General features: G+C 35.7%; 3 protein-coding genes across 6 annotated transcripts; 1 reads left to right on the top strand and 2 right to left on the bottom strand.

The window, feature by feature from the left end:
- The first annotated feature begins 72 nt into the window (after positions 1–72).
- On the top strand, positions 73–5,052 carry Ecd (ecdysoneless cell cycle regulator). The gene is made up of 6 exons (XM_076812579.1): positions 73–467; positions 1,878–2,293; positions 2,365–2,858; positions 2,939–3,437; positions 4,240–4,438; positions 4,512–5,052. Exons 2-6 carry the CDS (start codon positions 2,020–2,022, stop codon positions 4,927–4,929), a joined length of 1,884 nt encoding a protein of 627 aa, XP_076668694.1. The 5' UTR covers positions 73–467; positions 1,878–2,019; the 3' UTR covers positions 4,930–5,052.
- A 436-nt stretch (positions 5,053–5,488) lies between these two features.
- LOC143369114 (tether containing UBX domain for GLUT4) lies at positions 5,489–10,631 on the bottom strand. Of its 4 annotated transcripts, none has more exons than XM_076812596.1 (8): positions 10,470–10,631; positions 10,207–10,323; positions 10,049–10,104; positions 9,712–9,961; positions 7,964–8,386; positions 7,525–7,882; positions 5,882–6,047; positions 5,489–5,804 (listed from the first exon to the last, which is right to left on the bottom strand). In XM_076812596.1, exons 2-8 carry the CDS (start codon positions 10,291–10,293, stop codon positions 5,654–5,656), a joined length of 1,491 nt encoding a protein of 496 aa, XP_076668711.1. In that variant the 5' UTR covers positions 10,294–10,323; positions 10,470–10,631; the 3' UTR covers positions 5,489–5,653. The 4 variants fall into 4 exon arrangements, 3 of the variants coding, with proteins under 3 accessions (XP_076668711.1, XP_076668712.1, XP_076668713.1); XM_076812597.1 differs by having other exon boundaries at positions 10,459–10,477; XM_076812598.1 differs by lacking the exon at positions 10,470–10,631 and adding an exon at positions 10,441–10,459.
- A 1,247-nt stretch (positions 10,632–11,878) lies between these two features.
- Positions 11,879–18,740, bottom strand: LOC143369105 (uncharacterized). The gene is made up of 13 exons (XM_076812571.1): positions 18,528–18,740; positions 16,664–16,833; positions 16,280–16,558; positions 15,980–16,204; positions 15,716–15,907; positions 15,255–15,449; positions 14,685–14,818; positions 13,707–14,079; positions 13,398–13,610; positions 13,239–13,307; positions 13,073–13,125; positions 12,855–13,008; positions 11,879–12,460 (listed from the first exon to the last, which is right to left on the bottom strand). The coding sequence occupies exons 1-13, from the start codon at positions 18,571–18,573 to the stop codon at positions 12,275–12,277; spliced, it is 2,289 nt and encodes a 762-aa protein (XP_076668686.1). The 5' UTR covers positions 18,574–18,740; the 3' UTR covers positions 11,879–12,274.
- Positions 18,741–19,829: the final 1,089 nt, after the last annotated feature.

Raw genomic sequence — 19,829 nt, 5'->3', positions numbered from 1 at the left:
TTCATCCGCGACATCGAGCAGCGGACGACATAATAATTTCATGAGCATCCAGCCTGCGCATTGCCTCCAGAGTCGACCGGCACCTAGGAAGGGGTAATACATACCTAAACCTTCCCCAAAGTGTATCTGTGGTAATTATAAAAAGATATTTTTTAACCGGAGTACATATTGTGGGGCTGGAATTGTTTGTCAGATTTATTCTATCTTAGATTGTGTACTACATAACTATTTCGAACATCTTGTATTCAAGATACGTATGTACAAATTTTCGTATCGAATAGTGCTACTAAGTCAAGAGTTTGTTTGCGAAAGTGCATACACTCCTTATAACAGCGTGCAAGTTACATGACCTACATCGGAACTGGAACAAAATATGCAGTGTATCTGGTAACCCTCACTAACTTGGATAATTTGAAGAATATTTAAGTTACATTTGTAAAACGGCCGAAAGACACTACTTGTTCCAGGTAAATATGTTCAAAATTGGATATATTGGATATACAAATCGATTTCAATTGAACAGAAAGTACGATATAGTAATATCAATTTATAAAACTTCTGAAAAATATTCTTCGACCGTTGTTATTCATTACTGTTATTAACAATCATTTCGTATTTGTTTCGCAGCTTAACATTGACACGTTCTTAACCTAATCTAAAAACAATAAACTAAATCTTAATATACGAATATCATCGCTAACATAACTATAGCAACTAGAATTTATTACACACGTTAACTCTGATTTTAAGAACCCGCAAATATTAAAATTTCTTTATAATTCTCTCGTTGGTCCCACTTGGAATATTCGAAAATCGTAAGGTGGCGCAGGTTAAGAACATCGATATAGCGAATTCGGTACCTTGCACTGATTCTGCACCAGTGCCAGAAAATGACTTGGATTGGTTGTTTCTGATAGAAACGAAGAGAGCTCTATAAGAATCAACCAATCAAAGTCATTTTCTGGCACCAGTGCAGAGTCAGCGCGAGGTACCGAATTCGCTATTAAAGACTATAACATAAATTTCTTTGATTTGCTGCTGAATACCGTGATTGTTGAATGAATAAAGATAGGCTCCCACTACGCTTTGCCTCGCCTCGGCGCGACTTCTTTTCACACTCACATCTAGACTTGCATTACCTCGGTTTTGCCCTACCTGAAAATCATGCCTTCAAAATCATGCCTTCAAAAAGAACCACCTCCCTGGCAGGAGTGATTTCTGCTCACAGACTCATCTGAAACAAAAAAACCAAGCTGATTCTTAATCATTATGAGCACCGCTATCGCAGGTGCCAAAATTAGCCACATGAGTCAAATTTTAACAAAATTGCGCGCATTCAAACTTCAAGTAAAAATGGAAAATTTCGAAACCTGAAGTTTGAATGCGCGCAATTTTGTTAAATTTTGACTTACGTGGCTAATTCTGGCACTTGCGATAGCGGTGCTCATAATGATTAAGAATCAGCTTGGTTTTTTTGTTTCAGATGAGTCTGTGAGCTGAAATCACTCCCGCCGTCTTTTCAAAGGTGCGATTTTTAACTCCAGATAACATTGAAAAAACACAATTAAAAGTGTATTTAAACAATTGTTCCGTATACATTATAAGTAGCTTAATAAACGGAAAAAAAAGTTTGACATTGTTATTCATTCTATTCACTGAGTCAGAAAACGTTGAGAAAAGGTGCACCGAGGCAGGCAAATGGTGTGGTGGAAGAATATCCCTCACAAAACTCACCGGCCAATATATCCGATGGCGACCTTAGTTGCTATCTGTGTTGATATCTGTTTTGGATAAATCATCCGCTTCAAATCCTCTGTTTATAACTCTATTTCTCTCTCTGTTAAAGTGATTAATTAAATACTCATAAACTTTTACAGGGACATTTGGTGTAAGAAATATTACCAAGCAGAGCTCCTCTATGATGTTATTGATATTTCTTAAAACATATTGTTATTGTATATAAAGAAAATGATAAAATGAAAAATATTAAAAACTATTTTGCTATTTAAGATATTAAAAATGTTGAATAGTAAAACTATGACAGATACAAAGATATCTAAAATAAAAGAAGACGATGTACTTGAATGTTTCCTTTATCCAAAAATCTGTTACACAAATCCTTCAGAAAATGTAACGGAGGATATGCTTTTACAAGAAATAGCAAAATTCAATGAAGAAATTGCACCGTACATTAAAGATTACATTTGGCATAGCGATCCTTTGATTTTCCGTCCTAGAACGAAGCAAGCATTATTGTTAGAGAAACTTGTTGAAAATGTAATGACCATCGAAGGTAAAATATCATTTTAGTTCTAAAGCTTTGCGACAGTAATAATTGTATATTAATTTGTACTTTTCTTATAGAATACGATACATTACCTCATGTTTACATATCACTGCATTTCGATGAAGATATAAGCGACGAATGGTTCACAGTGTTCTTAATATTTAAACTTACACAGACTTTTGATGGATTAATCGCCAAGGTAGCGGATTCCGACGGAGAGTTTCTGTTAATCGAAGCAGCTAATGTTCTACCTTCATGGGCTAGTCCTGAAACATGCGAAAATCGTGTGTTTATTTATAACGGAGAGTTGCATATTATGTGTGAGAAATACAAAATGTTTCTTGATCTATTGAATAATATACAAAAAAATCCATACCTTTCTAAAGCTTCTGACAAAGTCCAAGATGTCGTGAAGAAACGAATTAGTATTTATCCCAATGAGATTAAGAAGAGACATCACAAAGCTAGAGTCTTTTTGCCAGAGAAAGCAGTTTCGATACTTCATCAAGAACCAAGCCTTATCGCACCAGCTATTAGAACTATTTGTCACTCCGATCCGCTCGAGAGAAAAGTAAAAACTCAGTATCATATTTAGTTGAATATGCAATTAAAATTTTAATTTGTTCTCATAAAATGTTTTATGCGATACAGGTTTGCCGTGCCATGAGATACTTTCCTCCTGAGCAACGAATTATGGTTAATGTAAAAATGACTAAATGTTTGTACGCAATGGCAATTCATTGCCGTTACACAGGAGATCCAAGAACAGGCTGGAACATACCACCAATAACTTGTTCAAAGTACAATGCTCATATACTTGGTGTTAAAATAGCATGTGGTTTAGAAATGTTAGTTGCTCATGCAAACGAAGAACGTAGAAGAAGAGTAAAAGAAACAGTCAATAATCCAGAGAAATTAAGACCAAACGAATATGCTCTAAATGCGTATTTAGCACGTTTAGAAGCTAGCGGCTACTTTAGAAATTTAGTGAGAGGTAGTCAAGAATACGAGAAGCTGCTAAGCGCAGCGAAAGATTATTATTTAAAACATTCAAATTTCTTTCATTCTGCTGCAAATATTGTTAAAAGTAATGCGGAGAAAGTTTTAGAAGCGTGGGAAAATATACAGTCCAATGACATTGAACTGCATGGTAATTTGTTTGAAATTGATTTTTATTAAGGGGGAACAACACCTTGAAGCCCGCAAAAAAGGGCAATTTTTTAAAAAATTTTGTTAGATATCCATACTTCGTAGGAAAGTTATTGATATGGGATTTAAATGTACATATAGTGGACAGTATTTTAGAATTTTTGTGTGATAAAATATACAGTTTTAATCAAGTTATAGAGGTCGCCGTAAAGCGCGACGCGTCGAACACGATCTGATGGTTTCCCACTTTATTCACGTCGCGTTCATCTGAGAAAAAAAAGAAGAGCATTTTTTAAATCTATATTAATATAGCTACAGTTAAGCGTACGGAAATTTAATTACAATAATTTTTGGAGAAATGGCGGAGCTTAAAGGGGAAAGTTCTAAAATTTCGAGTCAGTTTAAGGAAAAAATTAATATATTTTGGGGTGGAAAAAATAGTAAAAATAATTTATTTTTAATTTCCGTACGCTTAGAAATGCAGATTAAAAAATGTTCTCCTTTTTTTCTCAGATGAACGCGACGTGAATAAAGTGGGAAACCATCAGATCGTGTTCGACGCGTCGCGCTCTACGGCGACCTCTATAACTTGATTAAAACTGTATATTTTATCACACAAAAATTCTAAAATACTGTCCACTACATGCACATTTAAACCCCATATCAATGACTTTCCTACGAAGTATGGATATCTAACATAAAATTCAAAAAAATTGCACTTTTTTCCAGGCTTCAAGGTGTTGTTCCCCCTTAAAGCTTCCATTAATATTTAATTATAGCATTATATTATATTTGATGTATAGCTCAAGACGAAGCGACATTAAGTCCGGCGGATAACGATAGTTGGTTAAATGTAGATCCAGTACAGTTAGAAGCATTTTTAAGCGAACAATGGGGAAATGTTAAAAACAAAAAACATGGACAGGAATCGATGAGTCTTAGAGAAAAAGTACAATCCTTCTTCAATCAGACTAGCGATATCGATGGCGTACAATTTCTAGAGTATGTTACAGAAACTGTAATTCTAACGATATCCCATTCAGTACAATTTCTATGTTGCTTTCTTTTTCTTTAGCGATCATTCCACGGAAGCTGATATAATGCATGATTCGGAAGATAATGGGAAAATTGAATTTGATTCGGACATATTTGACTGTACTTTACGAGATATACTGGATTTAGTTGTACCAGGGAGCGAAGGTGAATTCGAAGGGAGTTCGGAAGGATCTTTAGGTGAAGACGATGAAGATAAAGGCGGTGAAATGGATAAGTATATGCGATTATTAAATTCGAATTTACAATCCGAAATGGCGAAAACTGAAAGCGATTCGAATAAAAGTTCTGACGCAATAGAAGAGAATTTAATGAAAAGTATTAAAGAAGAAGCAGGTGGCTCAGGACCGACAGGTAATATCATAGGTGGACCTGTTCGGCGGCTTATGCATTTGCAATTACAGTCATCTCCTACGGTACCTCCAGATTTACAAAGTTAATAACACCGACCTTGTAGAGAAATTTTCGTGAAAATGTGTTACTACCACTTAATTCGGTAAAACTTGTTAATCATCTTGCGCAAACAAATAAAGCTATGACTATTTATGATTTTGAAAGAAAAATTATTTAATATGGATAATATCTTTATTACGCACAAAAAGAATGTCTCGTATTTATGCATACATATAGCATTATCGAATAACAATAATTGAGAAAATGAATTATTTTCATTGTCATACTGTATTACAGGGTTGCCCAACTGGTGGCTCGCGGGCCACTGGGGTCACCTCCGCCTTGCTGCTACGATGAACGGCCTCCCTCCATACCTACCAGACTCTGACGATCGCAGTCGAAAATAGAAGGAAAGAAGGAGAAATCCATTGCGATCGTCAGAGTCTGGTAGGTATGGAGGGGGGCCGTTCAGCGTAGCGAGCCACCAGTTAGTCAACCCTGCTGTATTATATCATAATTTGTATCACTTTTGGTGAGTGAAAACTGCAAAAAAAAAAATAGAATCCTCTTTACGTGTATAAAAATTTCATTTCATTTCAATATTCGTTCTATGAAAGTATATTTTATTATGATACTGAATATACCAATAATACACAACTGCATACACTTAAACCATGTGCATGTACATACACAAAAATTAATGCAATACCTTTACAATATACATACTTATAAAAATTATTTAAATTTATTAATAATAACAATGGCAATCAATTATTTAAATGACGAACTTATTAACCACTTTGGTATTTTTTTATTTTTGCTTAATGATTCAGTACTATCTTCGTCGCAAGTTGATTTGCTACTTGCAGTAGCAATCGCATCCTCGTTAATTATTTGACTTTCTCGACTCATCATTGATATTCTGAAAATGAGTTAGTGCAAGAAATTAAATAGTAATTTTGTTGCGAGTTGTGCTCAATGCCATTAATAACCACTTACCTAATTCTAGAAACTTGCATTTTAACATCTTTAGGATCGGTCGATCTTTCTTTTACATCTAATTGTAGATCCGATGATCCAGAATAATAAACAATAGCCGAGGGAACTAAGTCCTCGTCAACTAAATGAGCTTCAGGATTCAAAATATGTTTAGGTGGAGTAGTAACTATTGTGTAATATTACATATTTAATACATTTTAAAAGTAATGTATAATTCTAATTTGAATATTCTAAAATTAGAATGATTAGGGTAGTTCAATAACTATTGCTACCTAAATATTTATCGATCTATGAGAATCACGCGACAAACTTTTTCTAAATTACATTGCCCACAGATCTTTGGTAACTTTTATCAAATTTAAGTGCTATTAAGATGTGAGCCGTTTATTATGGAAGTGGTGTGACTCCATTTTTTTAACAAAATTCAGTGAGAGCTTAATTTTGTTAGAATTTAATTTGAACTTTTTATTTATAAACAATTTACAGTCCAGATTTTAAAATATCCATATGCCTCGGACGATATAGGTTTCGTTGTTAAATTAAATTGCAAGACCGAACCGGTGCGCCGATAACATTTACTTTTAAGTTTTAAAAATTCTTTACGGTCGAAATTCTAAATCATTTTATTTAAATTGCAATATCATTTATTATGAAAGTGATGCAAATCCACTTTCCGCAAAGCCTATTTAGACATAATTATATAATACTGTTAGATCCAGTGCATCCGAAAAATACTTCTGTACAGTATGAATATTTTAAAACACTTTCACATAACGATGCTAAATGAAGAATTGAATATAATTATAAACATATACATAATCATATTATAATAAAGTTAATGTAAAAAAATTAAGAAATAAACTACATAACGAATAGCTCGGATTTCATCACAGTCATTACGCTTTTAGCTTATAAGTCGTTTTTTTTTTAATATTAAGAACTGATTAAGACCATAGCGTGATTCAACTGAAAGTGAAACTTAAATGCTTCACAACTGACGACTTCCACAGTGCAATAATTATGAAAGTGGTATAAGTTCATTTATGGTCTATAAAAACACTTTTTTAGGTGGTTTTTATAAAAATCGTTACATAATGAATTTCTTCATAAAATTTGGAGAGGGCATTCTTGAAACGCACGTCTTTCAGAAAATGTGAAAAAGAAAAAATCGATTTTTCCGATATTTTACAGTGGTCTGCCCCCTTAAATATCTCGTCACAAGAGAAAATGGACTTACACCACTTTCAAAATAAACAGCTCGCATGAAGACCACTATAATTTATGCAACCATGTTAAATTACGTGTATGTCCGTATGCTACACAGTTATGTTCTTATTAATGAAAAAACTTGAAATCTTATCAAAGAAAGTACGTGAAAATATAGGGAAGGCCTGGCCTAGAGGATCACTAATAAACATAAATGTGATGCGCCCTACCTTTAACAATGGTTGGTGGTTTATGCAAGTTTTCCCTTCGAACGTGCATCTGGTTAATTGTTAAAAGCATACAAATCTACAGAAAGCGGGTCCTGCTAAATCGTGTGGTTAAAAAAATTCGTTTTTAATTCTCATAATTTCAAATATATTTGAGTAGCAAAAACTACCGAACCAACCTGTATATTGTGAATTATTAGTCTTACTTACAGATTATAAAATCACTATTTGGATCATTTAAATAATTTTTCACAAAATCTTTGATTGTTTGTACGGTTTCCAATGGCCGAAATAAACCTTGAAGGATAAACTGATCTGGAAATTGTATGCGAATTATTGTATAATGATACTTATTTAATAGAGTTAATGTTTGTTTTTCTCGATTAAATTGCCGTTGAACATTTGTTAGAAGAGGGGCTTCTTCCAGCTCTTCTCTACGACGTTTAGCATCCCTTAACAGTACTTTCGCATCGTCGAAAGTTAAGTCGTAAAACTCATCTGGTAACTCATCTCTGGGCAATGCTTGAATTGCAGCTTGATTAAATATTATAGCATTTCTTTCACCTAACTATAACAAAAATGTACGAATATTATACTCGTATTTTAAAACCTGCTTTTAAATCAGTGTGTTTAAATAAGTAACTCTTACAAATTTTATGTCTTTTGTATCTGTTACTTCACTTTCAGCATATGAATTTCCTAAAGTTTGGCTTTCAGCAAAACAATAGTCGGTACTAGTCGATGCTGCCGAATCACATTTCTCTGTCATGAGAATTTTGTCTTCTTCATTTATTTCTTTTAGTACAGGTTTAGTTATTTCTACGCTCTGGGAACTAGCTTCAGAGTCTTTAGGCGCATCCAGACTTTGGTTAGAACCAATAACTAGAGATGATTCGCTTTCACTATTCTTATTACTTGCAACGGAGTCCTGACCAACTCCTGATGCATCAGAAGTAGACACTTCAGTGCTTATCTGTTGACGATCTCGATACATTAATCGTAACACGGCTCTACCATTATTAAGTCCTAATGATTTTAAGGTGGTATTCTTCAAAGCTTCCTTTCCATAAATCTGCAAAATAATTACATAATGTAAGAAAGATCTCGTAGAACTTGGTTTCTCTTAAATATCTTTATAACTTTATTAGTGGTTTACAGTAATTCAGATTTTTGTTCAGTCAACAGATTTTATTTTATAGCAATATTGTAAGTTACGACTTTCAGATTTCCCATTTTGTAATATACGTGACTTGCGAATCTTTGTTTATTTATGTTTGTTTTTGTAAAAAGTGGAACCTTCATTTTGATACAATTAAGTAAACTATGCTCCCAAAAATTTAAAAATAACGACAGACTTTATTTCACGTTTTATGATTATCGCTAATTCATAGAAGAGTCAATGGAATTAATATTATCTTATTATATCATGGTAGAAATGTTTACGAACGAAAGCCGTAGGAGCGAACCCGTTACAATGCCATTGTAAGAGATTCGAATGAATGAATGCGCGGGATGTGGAAAAGAATTAATTTACGGTATGTAAAAAAAAGCATATGGTTTCCTTTAAAGGCCGAAGCGCGGCGATACAAAGAGAAAAGTTTATAAACAATTGATTGTTATGGAGCCACGCAGACTAGACCGATGTGCAACAACAATTAACATTCAACATTTTCCTCTACCACTATTGCATATAATTAACCACATAAGAGATATTGTCCATGCCAATTACGCGACTCAGCCGGTATAATTATACTGATTCACCCCAAAATAAGGGGTCAAACTTTATGATTCCATTCTACTCGCTTCAGTGATAAAACATCATATAAACACACGTCCGTCAATCTTTATTTTCAGCTGTAGTGTTTCAAAGTCTTTTTTATTAGAGGAAGTATCGAAAACACAATTTTCTCAAGCAAAAATACACGCTTTGCAGTGTTGCCTCATGGATTGCTATACACGCACAAGAGTCTTTTTATTATTTCGAATATTTTAACAACCTTCTGCAATATGATTGTGGAGACCTTTCCTTCTTTCTAAACCCTCTCTCTCTCACTCTCTGACCACCTCTATTATTCGATACATGTCTTTTCAGTGTTAGACTAATGTTTGCCATTATTTCCAGTCCAATCATAAACCAATACTGTCATTCTTACATGACTGTTTACGTTATTTCATTTACTCTCCTAAGAAACTCTGGAATGCTGTATCTTGGAAATAAAACATTTGTGGACCTATGTTTATGCTTTTCTATTACTGCGATCAGTAGGATACACTCCTAAAGTTTGATCCCTTATTTTAAATATACCCCCTGCTTGTTAAATTAAATTTAACCAGTATAAACTCTATATAACATTAGTATGAATTATACTCTAAGTTACGTTGTATATATTCTTATACCTCACAATGCATGTAAGTTAAAACAGTTCTGTCAAGATCCTGATCAAGACGTACATGTTGTAAAACTTCGGCTAATGTTATATTAGGTATAAATTCACCCAGTAATCGTTCTCCATTCTCTAATTGTATAGCTATGGTAACAGGAGAGGTAGAATGTGCTTTTTTACAAGGTATCATTTCTAGTTGAGCATTGTTCGATAATCCTGTGAACCGCAATATTGAATTAGGCTCTAACACACGGTTAAAGTGTCTAAAAGATAAATAAAACATTATAACCAATTAAAACCTATTGTAATTTCTGTACGTTATATTAATTTATTTATTAGGTAGTATTTACTTGATATCATAATCATCTGAGCTGTATCCATGCTTTTTACAAATTTCTTCCAGTACCTACAGAAAAACGTGTTTGGCTTAATATTAGTGTATGTAATAAAATGTTATAATTATGAGTAGGTTTAAACAAACACTGATATATATATATGAATAACTTACTTGTAGTATTGTAGTATTTGGTGTAACTTTAATATTCTGCCGATGACCATTCGGCATAAGTACGATGACGTTTTTATTCATAGCCATAGTACGTTAGATTTTAGTTGCTTGTCGAAACTAATATGCAAGAATATGAAAAATTTATGTATATAATACGTAAAGTGAAAAGTTAAATTTGTCAATATGTACGCTCTTACTATTTAGTGAATTTATATATTTATTATATATATATACCATTCATTATATATATACCATTTACATACACAATGCGAACTTTCTGACCGGCAATGATGCGTTTTCACGCTCTAACTCGCTCTAGTCAAGGAGGAGGAAACAGGGAAAACAATACGAGATCATACGAGATGACACTCCGAACGGCACCTTTGAAGCCGCTAGCGCTCGGTGACTCGGCCCTTTAAATTCGCTGTGATTTGCTGTGTGCACGGCCGAACAAAATACCTGACTACTCCACCACTCCTGCCTCCTGAGCATGCTACGCGATGCTACAGAAAACGGCAGTCCTATCTATGGCACGAGGTTCTGTGGCGTATGATCCTCTGGGCCACGGTGTAAGAGACAGGTGTTCCAACTCCTGTCCAGTATGTGTGACTTTTTCATCCTAGTTCTTCTGGCGGCCGGCAGATTTCGTAGCTGTGTAACGGCATTTACGTATATATATAGAGGCCTGGTATGGAATTCCTACTCGTAGTGGAAGGGGAACACGCCACGCATGTGCGTGATGACCTCTTGGCGTCAAATCAATCGACGCCAAGGTTCAGTCAAATGACAAGGAGGATCACTACTGTGGCGCGGACCACAGCGCCACATTCTGTGGCCGTTCTGTCAGTAATAATCGACTCCTTTGAATATTTGACTTGTGTTCTAACAAAATTTCTTCGACTTTAACGATGATAGTAATGCTAATGCTAAAATAATACGAATGCGGATAAAATATTATGAGCAAAATTCATATAATACAAATAGAGTTACGGAACAGGGCCGGCGCAAGGATGGTTGGCGCCCTTATGCAAGAAAATTTTTGGCGCCCCCAAATTTTTGCACCTGTTTTCTATTTAATATGTTTTGTCTTTACGAGGTACAATAAAAAAAAATACATTTACATTTTGTTTACATGGGAGTTGGATTCCTTTTAAAAATTTAAATAAAAAATTTAGAAATATTCGCTTTTTTTAGTATAAACTTAATAAAGATCAGTTTTGAAAAATAAGCGATCTTTTCTCAAAAGCCGGATGGGGGGACAACTAGCCTTTTTGTACCCCCCTCCGGACGCCCATGGTCCTGATCACCGCGTGAGCGTGAGCTAGACACCCGTAACGGGACTGCACGATCGGCTCATTATCAGACACGAGAAACCAACCGTGTTCTCACCTAGAAGTAAAATCCCCTTCAAGGGTATGTTTTGTGAATTCTTTATTTCATTATAGAATATCTGTGTGTGTATTGTTAGATCTAGATCTCGCGTCAATTACTAGCCTTCTATTTCCATTCCTTATTCTTTTCCACCGGTAGGTATAATCAAGGTGTTGTGCCTCCGCACCTGAAAAGAGCAAGAACCCCTCGAATCGCTCTAACCGCTCAGGGTGATTCGCAGTCCTCTCCGGACATAATACGTGCAATGAAATAACAAAAAAAAAACAAACATTTGCCCGTGTGCAAAACTACATTTATTAAAATACTGAAGAGGAAGATTGATCTTATAAACTGAATATACTTTTCAATCAGTCGGTATTGCATAAAAATGTAAACTATAACTAAACATTATCATCACAGATTATAAACAAAATCTTGCGAAACTGAACGTTTTACATGAAATAAAATATGTTAATTAAGCTTTTTACATTAAACAAGTTAGGAATATGTACTATGGGGAAAAATTGAAATCCTGATTCAAAAAATGTATTCCCATCTGTATCGCGAGGTTAATGCTAAAGTACATATTTGTACAAATTATCATACGACTTAATTGTACTAGAGTCATCCTTGCAATAAGTTTCATCAGCATGCATTTACTGCAACTATATACAAATAACATGCCTGAAATAACTAGTTATTCATTTCGATTTCTCAGAGGCGTCAGTGGTTTCTGCGGAGAAGAAACAGGCGACGATAGATCGATCTTTGACAATCCTATCGTATTTTCCTTCCCTTTTATATGTGTCCGTTTTTCATCTGCTTTTAGCTTTTCTATGACTCTTTGCTGCTGCTCTATCGTTCTTATCTTGACGCGCATGTCCTAAAAATATATAAACGTCTTATTCAGGTCATACTTAGGGTATGTATTAACATATAACAGCGCTGTCCAGCGCAGGGGCCTCTCACGCGGCTGCTTCTCCTTCCAATCTATCTTTCCCGCAGCGTGCCTTCCGTTGTCAAGGAGACCGCGCGACGCTACGAAGGCTGCCATGACGGGCTATCCCGGCTAGCGTCTTCACGGTTAGCGTCGTACGGTATCCCTGACAACGCGGACGAGACTGGGAGAACCCCAAGCTCACGCGTGAGCGACCTTGGACAGCGCTGATATATAAGAACAGACTGAATATAATTCCTCGAAAGGACCAACAAAGAATGCTTATATATTTTCCTTGTTTATTTAAATTGTAAACCGAGTCCAAGAAAACGAGACGCACCTGTTCCAGCTGGTTGATTTTATCTTTCAACTGGCTGACATGCTTAATCCTTTGCCTATGATTCTGATGGCCAACTAGTTCCGCATACTTCTCGCTTATTTCTTCATAATCTTTTCTGAGACGCTCGTTATATCCGACAAGTTTTCGCACTTCCCTGAATAGATAAAAGCGGGTTCATTACAACATTATCAAATAACTCTATGACGAGGAAAACTTACTCTTCAGCTGCTTCTCGTCGGGATTTTTCTTCTTTAAGCAGCTCAGTCTTCTCCTGTACAGAAACATTTTAATGAATGCTTTAAATTGTTCCCAATATATTAATTCATGTATAAATCAAATATTTTTTTATACATTAAAACGATTTATCTGATGGGTATCAATTACCTGAATGTCATTCTCGTTCTCTCGAAGAGATTTAATTTCATCGGAAAGTTCTTGGATTTTAGATTGTGCCTAAAAATGTCACACGACGATACGTGATGTTACTTTCACATTATTTTACGTAAAAGAGAGATAGCTAACACAACACTTTTGAATATATACCTCATGCAAACTGATTTCCGATTTATCCTCTAACAGTTTATTAGCCTTCTCCAAAGCTACATTATTTTCTTTCAGTTGCTCGTTCAGTTTACCGTTGAGTAATTCCATTCTAGAAATTTCGAGCTCTAGAGCATCGGTCCTCTCCTCTAACTGAAGTAACATGGCTTCTGCTGCGTTTAGATGATTAGTCATCTTGTGAAGTTGGTTTTTCGTCTAATATATAAAATTAAATAGCGATTAACAATACCTTTTTTATGAAATAAGCTATTATTCTATTGAATATTTGTAATATCAAAGAAACAAAGGCACCTCAACGTTTTGAGCATCTTTTGCGTCACAGTCAGCTTGCAATTTTGTTACTTCCTTTGTTGCTATTTCCTTAAGATCTTTGATTTTAGCTTCGAACACTAATTTCATTGATTCCACTTCGCTCGAACTGTCGATTTCCAGTTGGTTAACTAATCCCCTCTTGGCATCTAACTCTTCCATCAAAGCATGTACTTGTCCGTGCACGATCTCAGAGTTATTACGCATAATGTTCAATAAATCGCGATGCTCGTTTATGCAATCTTCACCACGCTTTAGTTCATGTTGCAGTCTCTCTCCTTCAGCATTATTTTGTGTCAAGCGGTTGGTTAAAGCAGCAACCGAAGATTGATTTTCCGCCATTATAACTGCGAACCTAAACGATATTTCAGTATTTCAATTATATGGACACACATCTTCTTCTCTACATACATAAAGGAAAACGTATGTTTTCCTGTTCCCTCACAACTCAGGAACTAATAGATCAATTTCGTTGCGGCTTTTTTTAGCGTGTAGTACAATTCTCAGGGAAGGTTTAAGGCTATATTTCATCTCGATATTACTAAATGGGACTGAGTAATAAGCGAAATAGTGTAGAGAGGCAGATAGACCTTCTCTTACATGGCGCCCACCGTTCAGCGCGCAAGAGATGCGCGTGACGGTTTCCCGCACAGTGGGGATGCTTGAGGATCACATCGTTTGTCAATACATATATATAAAAGAAGTCCTGACTGACTGACTGACTGACTGACTGAGTCATCAACACCCAGCTCAAACTGTTTAATCTAGGAACGTGAAATTTGGAAGGTACATTGTTTTCATGACGTAGGCGTCCACTAAGCAAGGATTTTTGGAAATTCCGTCCCCAAAGGGGTGAAAACGTGTAAAATGTATTTTCTCGGATTCCTTAATATCTGTTAGGCCCGAAGCGAAGCGCGGGTATATTTGCTAGCATATGTATAAATAAATAAATGTAAGTACCTATGTCTCCTAGCCACTATTTCGGCGGCCTCCGACAAAATTTGATCTTTGAAAGCTCTCAATTCTTCCTTCTTCTCTGCTAGCTCAGTTTCTGCCCGATCCAGTTCCATTTGCAGACTTTGCCCAAAGCTCTCCTAAAGTTTGCAAATCAAATCTTTTCACATATTGCTACCATAATATATAATTAACAATACATTTTTAGTCGTTATTCGTTATTCGAAGGACCGCCGTGGCGACTAAGCGACACGAATACGCGGGGGTCAGAAACCGAGCCGCTCCAGCTCGGGCCCCGAGGCCCTCGGCCTCCGGCCGGGCCGACGGTGATATCATGAGGCAAGGGGAACACTTTTCGATTGTACCTACTCGAGCCGAAGCGACTTATTCGTGACGCTTAGTCGCTACGGCGGTCCTTCGAATAACGACTAAAAATTTAGTCGAATAAAAATTTATTCGTTATTCTCGAATAACTTCACTGTATTCAAAATTTTTATTCGAAGATTAGTCGAAGAACAATTTAGTCGAATAATGCCCAACTTCATCCTTTTGTCTGTTCCATATGATATCAATTACCTGAGTGTCTGCAGAAGATTTTAACTCTTCAAGGGTAACAGAGAGTCGAGTTATCTCAGCGTCTTTTTCCACGAGTTTCTCGGTTAACGCTACTCGGTCCATTTCTACTTGTGCTAAACAACTTTTATATCTTTCTGTGTTGAGTCGCATTTCCTCCTCCACGGCGGTTTTTGCTTCCATTATCATAGCATTTGCCTGCGTCAATAATTTTCCATTAAAAGTTGAACGCTCATGCTAGAGCATGGATTCAGAAATCCAGATCACAGAATATTTAGCAAACATCACAGAAACTGGTAAGTAGTAACTCTAAAACTTTGAGAACTGGACAATGTAACTTGAACGATAGAAATTCGTTTAGCATATTCTATTCTGATATGTAACAAACAAATTTTTATCAAAATTATCAGAAAAAAGCACACAGCCAGTGATGTTTTGCATTTTATGTCACGCGTCCAGCTTACTTTCTCGTTGCTCTCGGCCATCACTCTGTTTAATTTTTCCTCGCATTCGGCAAGCTTGTCGGTTAAACTTTTAACGCTAGAATCAAGTTCAAACTTCTCCTGTTCTAACACATTGACTTCGTATTTGTGACTCTCAATTAATTTCTCCAGCTTCATTTTCAGTTCTGCGATTTGTGCTTCGAGACTTCGAATCTATAAGTTAAAAATGCATTTCCCAAATCAATTCACAATTTTTCAGAAATTAATTTTTTTGAATCGGCTTACTTTCGCGCTGCTTGTATGTCTTTCATCGGCCAATTCATACTCTAAGGCAGTAATCTTTTTGGTGGAATCAGCAATGTGACTTCTTAGATCGCCCTCCGTTGCTTTTCTGATCTGCATTTCGAGCTGTTTCTCATCTGAAACCTCCAATAATTGACAACGAAGGTTCTCCACTTCGGATTGATATTTTTCATTATGAGCGTTCAAGATGTCTTGTTGCAGTTTGGCCTACAAATGAAAATTCCAAGTCAAAGGTCCAAGAAAATAAAATCAAATTTTCAATTAGAAAAGATATTCCGCAACCATTATTTCTATGTCTCTTTTGTGCTGCTCCACCACATCGAGTTGCTTTCCATGTGATTCCTCCAACTGTAATTTTAAGTTTTTCAGTTCTTCCTTCACATTTTCTAGGTATTTTTCATGCTCTTGCAGAGTTTTGCTTTTGTTCGAGCATTCCACTTGAAGGTCTGCTAGTCGATGCTGTGATTTATATTTGAATTCCTTCTCTCTGGTTGGAATAATGGAACGTGGTGCCACTTTTGAACATGACCTGGAAAGAAACTTTTTCGGTGGAATTGGCGGCTGAAAAATAATAGATTCGTTCAATTGAAAATTCATTTGAAAAAGCAGCGGACATTTTTTTAATAATTCAATTATCATGATTCTTCTTCAAACATAGTTCCTTACCGTTCTAAAACTTCCAACCAAGTTGCTCGTACTTTTTGTACAAACTGATAAACCGCATTCTGCGCTACTTATGCTTTTACCACCATGAAATCTTTCTGATTTGTCAATAACATGACCTTTTCCCGTAAGATCAAACTTTGGATCATATGTGCCTGGTGGAGGGACATCATCTGTAAGTTTTTTTTTTTTTTAAATAATACAGAAAAAACTTGGAAACAAGATTAAATAGAATATATATTTATATGAACTTTCTTGATTATTTTCAAGTTCTGAATTCATCCCTGTAGTTGGTCCCACATATTATGGAATACCCTATATATGCAAAGTGTGTAAGAAAAATGATATTTGTCAAATGAAATATAATTGTAAATCTGCTTTAAATAAATTTCAAACAAACAATTCGTGTAACTTAAATATCCAGTAAAAAGTCCTGAAAGTTTCAAAAAGATTCATTCAGTAGTCTGCTTTTAATAAATTTCCAAAGATACCTTTCCTTTTCGGGCCATTACCCTGTTGACCCCCCTTAATTGAGGGAACTCAAATGAGCTAGTCATGGTCAGGCAAAGATAAATTTTGCCAAAGAGGGTTTTTTAAAGTGATTGCTTTAAGCAGCAACACAATGATCTAATGAAATAAACTAAAAACTATTTTTGAAAGTAATGTACTGCAACTGTAATGCCTTTCCCAAAGTTTAAAATCTTATTGAGTACCTGAGGAATTATTTAAATGGCGAAGCTTCTACAAATAATGGATAAAATAAAATGACTTTTATAAAGTTTTAGCAGAAGAGTGGGCCAATATTATACCGCAACTTATTAATCTATTAGTTTACACTTTATAGCATGTCAGTGTATTTCAATGTGGTTATGAAGGTAAAAGGATACAATACATGCTATTAAATCAAGTAAATGCATATATATATATACTACACTAATTAAGTAAAAACGTCATATAAACATATGTCTATTCATAGGTATACCTTAGTTTTCGAGTTATGGATGGTTAAAGAAAATGTTTGAATTGCCCGCCGCCTCGTGCCTCAACACGCGCCACTGCACGCCGTAGCATTTAGTTCCGCACCCGCCCGTATTTACCAGGTATTCTTCGAATATGTAGTCTTAAATCCATTTTATATATTTTCTCGCAGATAGTGCACGTTATTCATGTCGGTCATTTCAGCAGCGGTGTACATAACTATTTTGCCGATTTTAGAAAAATATTGAACTTACGAGAATAAGGCACTGGGTGCCCGAAGTTTTGCCTACTTCATATCGATGGATATTGTTTGTAAACATTTAGATAAGGTCAAGAAGTGTCAAGGCATGCAATAGCGTGTGTTGAGGCACGATGCCGGACACTTCGATCATTTTCTTTATTAATCATCCATAACTCGAAAACCAAGATATATAGGACATATCGACGCGCGTTACGAAAAGTAGCACGTTTCATTTTTTCTACATGCAGTTGTCCGTAAGAAAAAAATGAAACGTGCTGCTCTTCATAAGGGGCGTCGATATGTTCACGTGACGTTTTTACTTAAATTAGTGTGTCGATTTACCCCTTCAAGTATTGGCATGCATTTATGAATCACCCATATAATAAACGTTCAGTTAAATGTAAACTACACACTGTCCTTTACCATGGCATTATAATGATGAAGTTACATATATTTTATGTGTTACGATTTATCTGTGCAGGGTGCACAAAATTTGTTTATTATATTCATTACATCGCCATATAAATATATACCCTAACAGAAAATCGACTACTATTACTTAGCGTGTACATTATATTTGTTTACACACTCGCGGTCTCATATTTTTCTGCATAATTAAGAAGTTAATAAAGGAACGTATCTACTTACTTTCGCATTCATTGAATCGTTGGATTCTGGCTTTTGGAAACGACATTGTACAGTGTTCTTTAACGTATCAAATGAATACACAAACGATAGAAACCGTTGGGATCAATTTCCTGATCGACACTTTCCACGAGACTTGGTTTTCAGACACACGCGATCCCCGAGATACGTTACTTACGCGCTTCGAATTCTAACGCTCGCTCAGCTCGTATGGCAGCATTGCCAGCAGGGGTAGCAGCGTTGCCAGGCGAAGTCGGTACGCGCCAAAACATATGACGTCGCTTGACGTCACCAACACAAGTATACCGTTATTGCTGTAGGTGTTCCCCTTCTCCTATTCCGTAGACGTAATATGCCTCGGCACACCGCTATTTAATCCGTATGTATGGTAACTCTGTATGCCAGTATGCGAGGGAAAGATTGTTCAGCCCACCCTTCGCACAATCCTTCTAAACATTTCTTCATGCGGAACGGTTTTTCCAATTGACGGTTACACAATTTGAACATGGGTGCAATAGGGCGCAACAGCGAATCAAAGGGCATGAGTTGCGCAAGCAACCAATCCCAAGACAGGCAAGTCTGTGTTTAAACCAGTGACGTAGTGACAGTCACCGTACCCCTTCCTTAAAATTTAAACGCACTAATACCTATTTATATACATAGTATAATATTTATGAATTAAAATATTCTTTCTAGTAAATAAATTTTTATAATTTTATTCCAGTGTACACCGGGTGAAGATAAATCTCAAGCTCGAACAGGTGCGGACAGGCTCGCACTAACACAGTGAAAGAGGCACGAAGCGGGGCATACGATACGATGTTCAACAATCAACAGATGGTGCAAGTAATGATGGTATTGTATAGCAAAGTAAAATCTGCGAAGTTTACTGCTAAATGTTTATATATTTATACTATGTACGTTTATCTTCCACAAAAAAACGTCGAGTTATTTTTTTCTGATCTGATGTGAAATAAAAACCAATGAATATTGTTTAGGTTGTTATTTTTACTCAGTCGTGTTTCATAAAATATTTTTATCTTTTCATCTCACAAGGGAACATCCCGAACCCGGAAATTCAAAAAATTCTGAAACTGCGAATATGTAGAGAATTTCACCCTGATTACGACGCAATTTTTGTTTGCTGCCCAAATTCACTCTAAGGAGGTGTAATTGACCCCTGAAAATCCGGATATTTTTAGATTTTCTGCTATAACTCGTGAACTGTAAAATAATTTTTGTACCAAATGATAGATCTAATTAAAAGAAGTAACTACTGTCTTGAAACTTTTTTTCTATCTCTTA

The sequence above is a fragment of the Andrena cerasifolii genome, chromosome 5 (assembly GCF_050908995.1).
Source record: "Andrena cerasifolii isolate SP2316 chromosome 5, iyAndCera1_principal, whole genome shotgun sequence".
Classification (NCBI taxonomy): domain Eukaryota; kingdom Metazoa; phylum Arthropoda; class Insecta; order Hymenoptera; family Andrenidae; genus Andrena; species Andrena cerasifolii.
Note: the sequence above shows the minus strand (reverse complement) of the source record. Positions and strands in the feature narration are given on the sequence as shown.

What these genes read in the sequence shown, in the direction of transcription:
- Ecd (XM_076812579.1), top strand. Translation starts at nt 2,020, where the DNA reads ATGTTGAATAGTAAAACTATGACAGATACAAAGATATCTAAAATAAAA. An exon ending in CAATGACATTGAACTGCATG is followed by an intron (nt 3,438 to 4,239) that starts GTAATTTGTTTG and finishes TTTGATGTATAG; the next exon opens with CTCAAGACGAAGCGACATTA. An exon ending in GATGGCGTACAATTTCTAGA is followed by an intron (nt 4,439 to 4,511) that starts GTATGTTACAGA and finishes CTTTTTCTTTAG; the next exon opens with CGATCATTCCACGGAAGCTG.
- LOC143369114 (XM_076812596.1), bottom strand. Translation starts at nt 10,293, where the DNA reads ATGGCTATGAATAAAAACGTCATCGTACTTATGCCGAATGGTCATCGG. An exon ending in TCAGATGATTATGATATCAA is followed by an intron (nt 9,962 to 10,048) that starts GTAAATACTACC and finishes TTTATCTTTTAG; the next exon opens with ACACTTTAACCGTGTGTTAG. An exon ending in TAACTTACATGCATTGTGAG is followed by an intron (nt 8,387 to 9,711) that starts GTATAAGAATAT and finishes ATTATTTTGCAG; the next exon opens with ATTTATGGAAAGGAAGCTTT.
- LOC143369105 (XM_076812571.1), bottom strand. Translation starts at nt 18,573, where the DNA reads ATGTCGTTTCCAAAAGCCAGAATCCAACGATTCAATGAATGCGAAA. An exon ending in ACGATTCAATGAATGCGAAA is followed by an intron (nt 16,834 to 18,527) that starts GTAAGTAGATAC and finishes AAAAACTTACAG; the next exon opens with ATGATGTCCCTCCACCAGGC. An exon ending in AAATCAACCAGCTGGAACAG is followed by an intron (nt 12,461 to 12,854) that starts GTGCGTCTCGTT and finishes ATATATTTTTAG; the next exon opens with GACATGCGCGTCAAGATAAG.